The sequence below is a fragment of the Tupaia chinensis genome, unplaced genomic scaffold (genome assembly GCF_000334495.1).
Source record: "Tupaia chinensis unplaced genomic scaffold, TupChi_1.0 Scaffold144899_1, whole genome shotgun sequence".
Classification (NCBI taxonomy): Eukaryota; Metazoa; Chordata; class Mammalia; order Scandentia; family Tupaiidae; genus Tupaia; species Tupaia belangeri.
Window position 1 is genome coordinate 228,625 of NW_006204759.1, and position 7,923 is coordinate 236,547.

The 7,923-nt window shown below is 49.1% G+C and overlaps 1 protein-coding gene across 4 annotated transcripts in view; it reads left to right on the plus strand.

The window, feature by feature from the left end:
* The window catches only part of ABR (ABR activator of RhoGEF and GTPase), a 172,427-nt gene that overhangs the window by 94,079 nt on the left and 70,425 nt on the right, over nt 1–7,923 (plus strand). For all 4 annotated transcript variants that reach the window (XM_006167512.3, XM_006167513.2, XM_006167511.3 and 1 more), the window contains one exon: nt 2,246–2,431. In XM_006167512.3, the coding sequence (XP_006167574.1) occupies nt 2,246–2,431 (186 nt within the window). The remainder of the gene's footprint in view (nt 1–2,245; nt 2,432–7,923) is intronic.

Consider the following 7,923-nt stretch of genomic DNA (forward strand, 5'->3'; position numbering starts at 1 on the left):
GTTTAGTGGTGTGTGGTACGGAGGGGGGTGCTGCCTTCCCCTGCCATTATGTAATAAAGTCCCGTTGTGGCGGGACTTCTTTTTATTTATTTATTATTATTATTATTTTAAATTTGGTATAGGGCATGTGTGCTCACCAGAGAGAGAGAAAGAGGGAGGAAATAAAAAAGCCTTCAGGTCTGAGACTCAAACTATGGTTGGCCATGTGGGAGTCTAGTGCCTTAGCCACCATGCCATCTGCTGGTCCATGTCTGGGCGTTTTAGAGGTCAGCAGACAAGGGAGCCAGAAGCGAGGGCATGGTCTGGTCTTTGAGCAGATGACACTTCCTCTAGTGGACAGACGTGGCCTCTGCCACCACCAGATTGAGGCCAATTGGGAGGTGGACTAAAGCTGGCCAGAGCTCGGCTGCTGGGGCCTGCGTGAGCCAGGGCTCATTGCTCAGAGGAGCCGGCTTTGGTCTCCCTCGGGCAGGTGTTTCCTCCAGCCCAGCATTTCCAGCAGTTTTACCCATTCTCTGCTAGAATGCTTCTCTTGTTGGGAAGCTCACTACCTAATCTGCGACACAGCGGGAGACAGCTCTAGTAAGCCAAAGCCCCCCCTCTTAACTCTCTCTCTCTCTCTCTCGCTGTTCCTGGGACTGCAGAGTAACCCAGACCAGGCCACGCAGCCGTCAGATATACAAAGAGTGTCAGCCATAGCTGACTCGGGTCATTGTGCCTTCCCTCCCCGTGCCTTGTCTAGAAGCAGCGTCCAGACCTTGTCTCCTAAGGGGCCTTGTAGTACAGTGTGGGCATCTTGGGGGCTTTTCTGATTATAAAAATATTTACTCGTTTAGGTGATTCAAAAAATATAGAGATTCACACTAAAAAGAAAAACAACTCACACCCAAACTTCCTTATCCCTAGTCCTATTACTGGGCATTATGGTGAAGGCTTCACCTTCCAGCCAGTGCTGGGAGATGGTCCTTATTTACCATCCGTCACCTCGGTCTCTCTGCTTGCAGGCCCTGGAACATCTTGTGTAGACAAGCAGGGATGACAGAGAAGTTTCATATTCGTGTAAACCCCAGATTGAGAGTCTGAGACTGCAACCACGCTCAGTGGGAAAAATCATTGTGATCATTTAGTAATGTCTGCCCTGGGTGTGGGAAGTAGGAGCAGGGGTATGTATGCCACCTGCCCCTCCCCTATACTAAATGACTTGAAATATCAGTGAAGCTGGGACCAGCAGTTAGCATAATGGGTTTGAACTTGAAATATCAGTAAAGCTGGGACCAGCAGTTAGCGTAATGGGTATGTTGCTGGACTCCCCTGTAGTTGATTGCAGTTCGAGTCCTGGACCCAGTAGCTTAAACTCATGCTGGGTACGTGTGCGTGGGTGCCCACGATCCCGAAAGGAGACTGGAGGAGAAGGGATTGTGGTGTGGCCAGCGCCCCTGGGGGGATGATTCTCGCTTTCTGTCTCTCTGTCTCTTTTGGTCTTTCTGGAGAGCGCACGTGCCCTATAGCAAAAACTTCTCAAAAAAAAAAAATCGGTGAGGCTAAAACTGACCTTAAGTCTCTTTAAGACTCTGCTCCTTGAGTCCTAGGACCATGGTCTGTTTCTTGAAAGGAAATAACTAAGGGGTTGAGTTCCCAGTCAACACTCCCTCCATTGAAGTGTGATGAGGAAGCTTATGACTCAGGGCATGAGGCCATCCTGGAAGAAAAGCGTGGGTCCTGTTAAATCAATGAGTAAACCCAGAGTAGGATCTTAAGTCTCTTTAAGACTCTGCTCCTTGAGTCCTAGGACCATGGTCTGTTTCTTGAAAGGAAATAACTAAGGGGTTGAGTTCCCAGTCAACACTCCCTCCATTGAAGTGTGATGAGGAAGCTTATGACTCAGGGCATGAGGCCATCCTGGAAGAAAAGCGTGGGTCCTGTTAAATCAATGAGTAAACCCAGAGTAGGCCACAGGCCACAGGCGGGCTATTGAGCAGGCGAGGTGGGGAGGTGTGCGCTCCGGCACCACCCCTTGGGCCTGGCAAGGCTGCTGGGCCAGGCTGCAGCTGTCAGCTTCTCGCTCCTTGCAGGAGCAGGGGCTGTGACAGCAGCTCCTTGATAGAAGCCACACTTCAGGTGCCCTGCCTTCGGTGGCCTCGTCTAGGCAGGACTGGGTGACAGAAGGGCTGATCTGTGCCACTGTCTGCTCAGGGCCGCTGATACTCTGGTTGATTTACCTCCTCTTCCGTCCTCCCTCTCCCAGCCCATGAAACCCCTGAAGGCCACAGCCACCACCTCCCAGCCCGTGCTCACCATCCAGCAGATCGAGACCATCTTCTACAAGATCCAGGACATCTACGAGATCCACAAGGAGTTCTACGACAACCTCTGCCCCAAGGTGCAGCAGTGGGACAGTCAGGTCACCATGGGCCACCTCTTCCAGAAGCTGGTGAGTCTCTCCTTGATGATGGGTCCTTGTGTGGGACTTTGGGGAGCTGCTAGTGTTGGAAGAAGGCTAGGAGCGAGAGTGCCCCAACACTCAGGGAGCTCTTAGAACTGCCTGTCGTCTCAGAAATCATGAGTTTCATGAGGACAGACTGCTTTTCTCTTCTTATCAGACCCCCAGAACCAGCCCGTGAGTTAGTTCGTGAATGAATGCACACACTGTGACCTTGAGCACTGGGCGGGTCTGGGGAGGACTTGGAAGCAGTCAGGATTCTCCAGGGACAGAACCAATAGGGTATATGCGAGGTCTTCAAAAAGTTCGTGGAAGATGAGTATTATGGAAAATATATACCTGCGTTTCTTTTTTATTTTTTATATTTTTGGCCCCCCCAAAATTGTACTTTAATTCCATTCTTCCACAAACTGTTTGTAGCCCCTGTGTGTGTCGGGGGGGGGTAAACGAGAGGGGCTTTATCAGAGGACTCAGTTCACGCACTTACGGGGGCTGAGAAGTCCCATGACGTGGTCTGCAAGCTGGAGGCCTGGTATACCGGTGTGGGTGGGTCATTCCACTTCACGTGCCCAGACTCACACAGCAGTCTCCTGGAAACACCCTCACCGGCTCAGCTGAACGGGATGCTTTGCAGTTCTCTAGGCATGCTTCAGTCCAGCCAGTCGAGACCTGAAGTGAATATCACAGGCGTTGAGGGAGGAGGCATCGCAGAGCCGAGGTCTGTGTCCCGACAGTCCTGCTGTTTAAGCCCAGCAGTGCTGTGGGGCCAGATCACGGCTGGGTTTGAATCCTGGCCTTGTCACAGATGAAGCCTGTGACTGGGCAGCTCCCCCAGCTCTCTGTGACTCGGCTTCCTCCTCTTTAACAATGAGCGTAATGACAGTGTTTACCTCATTGGATTGTTATGTGAGGAGTCAGGGAGTCCATGACTGAGCACTGCTGGGAACGCGGCCCAGCGCGTCGTACATTGGTGAGTGTTCAGTAGTTAGCCGTTATGACTCTTGTGGTTAGGAAGAGGCACCCCAGAAAGCATGGTTTTGAGAGACCCTCACAGTGCAGGGTCTGGCAGACCTGGATGCTTCTCCCAGTTCAGGAGGGGTGCACGCCTAATCATCACTGGCCTTGGGAGTGTGGACTGATTGGCTCGGGGTGCTGCTCTGCCAGCCCTCAGGATAGAAGAGAACAACCCTGCGGCGGAGAGTGAGTGGCCAGAACATAGCGGCTGTCCCTGTTTTCTTTATTGCTGGGACTCTGCTGTCACCTGTGTCCCCCCAAGGCCTGAGCTCCACAGGCTGCTTGTGAACTTGCTTCCCACTTCCTTTCCCCAGCATCATGCACTGATTCCCAGGGTCCCTAGGCTGCAGGCTTGCAGGGGTCTGGGTGGGGCCAGGCAGACTGGGCATCTGGAGGGAGTTTATTTTCAGCTCAAGTCTCCGGGCATTTGATTATTCATTACTGAGAGAAGGGAATTAGCATCTCTGCTGTTTGTTTTATGAGCTCACCCCAGTGCCAAGTGCTGTTTCCAAGCAACCTCTACTTTGTAGCTGATGGGCCTGGCAGGCCGGGCCTTAGGCCCTGTAGCCCAGGGTGACTGTGGAGAAGACAGGACCTGAGATGGCCTTGACCCCTGCACGCAGGCGGCTCCTGCTCCTGGCTGGGTAGGGGGCCAAGGGGACTCCGTCCTGTACGAAGACCAGTGATTTGTGCTTCAGCTTGGAACACAGCTGTCTAGCCATCCCCTGTAGCTTGGGGCAGCCTGGCCATTACTCCCCTGGAAAAGGAATGACTTCCATCCCTCTCTACTGCTCCCTCCAAATTGTCTGTTTTGAAAAGTGCCCCTCTGGGGCTGAGACCTACTCTGGCCTTGGCTTCTCCCTAAGCATCTGGGTTCTCACTCTCATCTCTAGCTTCCCTAGATCCCACCCTCCCATGCCAGCCTCCGAAGGGCTCTGGCCAGCCTCCCTCCTCAGCCTGTTTGGGTCCTTGAGGGACACAAAGATTCTCTAGAAAGCAGAGTGGTCTGGGTGGGGCCTAGGAGCTGCCTAGTTTCCCCACCACCTTGGTGGGAAGTAGAGACACCTCCCACCCCAACAAGCCAGCAGCTGTAACCCCTTGATAGCTCATTTAAAAAACAGAACTAGGGACCAGCAGTTGTGTAACGGCTATGTCGCTGGACTTCCATGTAGTCGACTGCGGTTCGAGTTCCAGGCCTGGTGGGACTCATGCCGGGTGCATGTGCGTGCATGCCCAAGATCCCAAGAGGAGAATGGAGAAGGGATTGCGGCGTGGTCATTCCCCCTGGGGGGTGGTTTCTCACTTTCTGTCTCTGTCTCTCTCCGTCTTTCTGGCAAGCGCATGCGCCCTATAGCAAAAACCTCTCAAAAAAAAAAAAAAAACAAAAACGAAAGTTAAACGAGAAAATCCACTGAATGATGTAGGAAACTACTGTGTAAGGACCTCCCAGAATTAATAGGAGTTAAGCTCTGAAGATGCATAGCTAACATAGCAAACAGCTGTGTACTCACCTCCCAGAATTACCAGATGTTAAACTCTGAAGATCCGAGCTAGCAGATGATGTAGCAGTTACATTGCTAGACTCCCGCATGGCCGACCACAGTTCTAGTCCTGGACCTGGTGGCTAGAAACTCACGTCGGGCTCATGTGTGTGTATGCTCAAGAACCCAGGAGGAAAATGGAAGAGAAGGGATTGCAGCATGACCATCCCCCCAGTGGTGATTTTTCACTTCCTTCTCATTCATTGTCTCTGTCTCTCTCCCGTCTCTTTCTCTCCAGTGAGTGCACACACCCTAAGGCAATAACCTCTTTTTTTTTTTTTTCTTAAGTTATTTGATTTTACTTTATTTAAATTTGACCAGAGAGGGGCAGTATGAGAGATAGAGAGGGAAAGCAAGAAAGCAAGCCACCAGGTCCAGGCCTTGAATTACAGTCAGCCATGTGGGAGTCTAGCACCCTTAACCACCATGCCACCTGCCAGCCCCAGGCAATAACCTCTTAAAAATAAACCAACAAAACACTCTGAAGATCTATGACACAGTGTTCTAATTTAAAAAAAAAATAGTAAAGCTTGAGCTGGCCCATTAGTCTAGTGGTTAGGGGAGCCAAATCCCATATGGCTGATTGCAGTTCACATCCCAGCCCAGAGGCTTGAAAAACATGCAGACATTGTGCACACATGTGTCAAATACTGATGGGACAGAAAAATGGAGAAGGGGGGGCAGCAAGTGGTATGGTAGTTAGGGTGCTGGACTCCCTCTCATATGGCTGACTATGGTTTGAGGCCTGGACCTGGTAGCTTGCTTTCTCACTTTCCTTTTTTTTTTTTTTTTTTTTCTTTTCTCTCTCTCTCTCTGATCAAAATGAAGAATGATAATAAATAAATAAAATAACTATTTTTTTTAAAAAAAAAAAAAAGAAAAATGGAGAAGGAATTGTGGTAAGACCATGAAAAAAATAAATAAATAAATAAAAATGGAGAAGGAATTGTGGTAAGACCATGTCCCCATTAGGAGCATGATTTCTCTCTCTCTCTGTCTCTCTCTCTCTCATCTGACGTGTCCGTGCCCTCTGGCAATTAAAGAATGAAAAGAAAGCTTTATAAATGAAGCTGATGTGTAGCCTTTCAGTCTGCAGTTCATCTCTTCCTCATATCTGTATCTTTTTATGACATAGTGCAGACTTTTTTTTTGTTCAATTTTTACTCTAGGGCACGTGCAGCTTGCCAGCAGGTGGGGAAAGAGACAGAGAGAGAGAGAGAGAGAGCAAGCGAGCGAGAAATCCCCCTGGGTAGGATGGTCATGCCATAATCTCCTCTCTTCCATTCTCCTCTCGGGATCTTGGGCACATACGCACATGCGCCCGGCGTGAGTTTTAAGCCACCGGTCCGGGATGCTAACCGCGGTCAACTACGTGGGAGTCCAGCAGCATAGCCATTACGCTAACTGCTGGTCCCGTGCCTGGTATGTTTTTTAAGCTGCCAGGTCCAGGACTCAAACCTCACAGTCAGCCATGTGGGATCTAGTCATTTTAACCACCACACCACCTGGCTGGCCACATTGTGTGTACTTTTAAAATGTGTACAGAGGCTAGCAGCAGGTGTAATGGTTAAGGTGTTGGACTTCCACATGGTTGACTACAGTTTGACTCCTGGACCCAGTGGCTTGAAACTCACATGTGTGCATGCAAAATCCCAAGAGGAGAATGGAGAAGGGATCACAGTGTGCCTTCCCCCCACCCCTGGGGGGGGTGATTTCTCTCTCTCTCTCTCTCTCTCTCTCTCTCTCTCTCTGTATCTTTAGTGAGAGCATGCACCCCATAGCAAAAAACAAATTTCTCTCTCAAAAAATAAATAAAATGTGTATGAGTATACATGTATATCATATTTTGCAATCCAGTCACATTTGTTTTGGAACATGTGCGTGCTGCTACATATGTATCTAGTTCATTCATTTTGACTGCTGGGTGTGTGGGAGTTCTTCTGTTTGTTTCTAGTCCTTCCACTATGAGGAAGAAGAGTGAGGCAGTGAATAAAACCCTTGCCCACATCTCCTTGGGCACACACATGCTGGTTTCTCTAGAGAGCGGTGCTGTCCAATAGAGGCTGCAGGATATTTGTGTAACTAAACATTTTTTAGTAGCCACACTTTTTCAAAGTAAAAATAAACAAGGTAAATTAATTTTAAGAATATAGCTCAGAGGATCAGCAGTTGGCATAATGGTTATGTCTCTGGACTCCCATGTAGTCAACTGTGGATAAGTCCCGGATCCGGTGGCTTCAACTCACACAAGGTGCGTGTGCGTGTGTACCCAAGATCCTGAGAGGAGAATGGAGGAAAAGGGATTTCATCGTGGCCATCCCCCATGGGGGTGATTTCTCACTTTCTGTCTCTCTGTCTCTGTCTTTCTGGCGAGCACACGCACCCTATAGCAAAAACCTCTCAAAAAAAAAAAAAAAGAATATAGCTCAGTGCCAGCAGGTGGCTTGTGAAGCCAAAGTAAAAATAAACAGATGAAACTATTATAATTTTAGTTGGTGTGGTGGTTAAGGTGCTGGATTCCCACATGACCAGCTTCATGGTTCAAGTCCCAGACCCAGCGACTTGAAAATCAGATTAAATAAATAATTATTTTTAATGAATATATTTTAGGGCTAGCAGGTGGAGTTTTCAGGTGGCCGGATCCCACATGGCTAACTATATAGTTTGAGTTTTGGACCTGGTGGCTTGAAAAACATGACAGGTGTGTTTGCCTGCTTGCCCCCAAATCCCTAGAGAATGGAGAACTTCGGATCAGCTTGCAGCCTGGCCTTCCTTCCTGGGAGTGTTTTCTCTCTGATGAGTGATACTCTCGATTGCAAAAACTAAAAAGAAGAAAGAAAGTAAGAAAAAAAATTTTATCCTTTGAGACCAGCAGTTGGTGTAATGGCTATGTCATTGGACTCCCATGTAGTCAACCGCAGTTCGTGT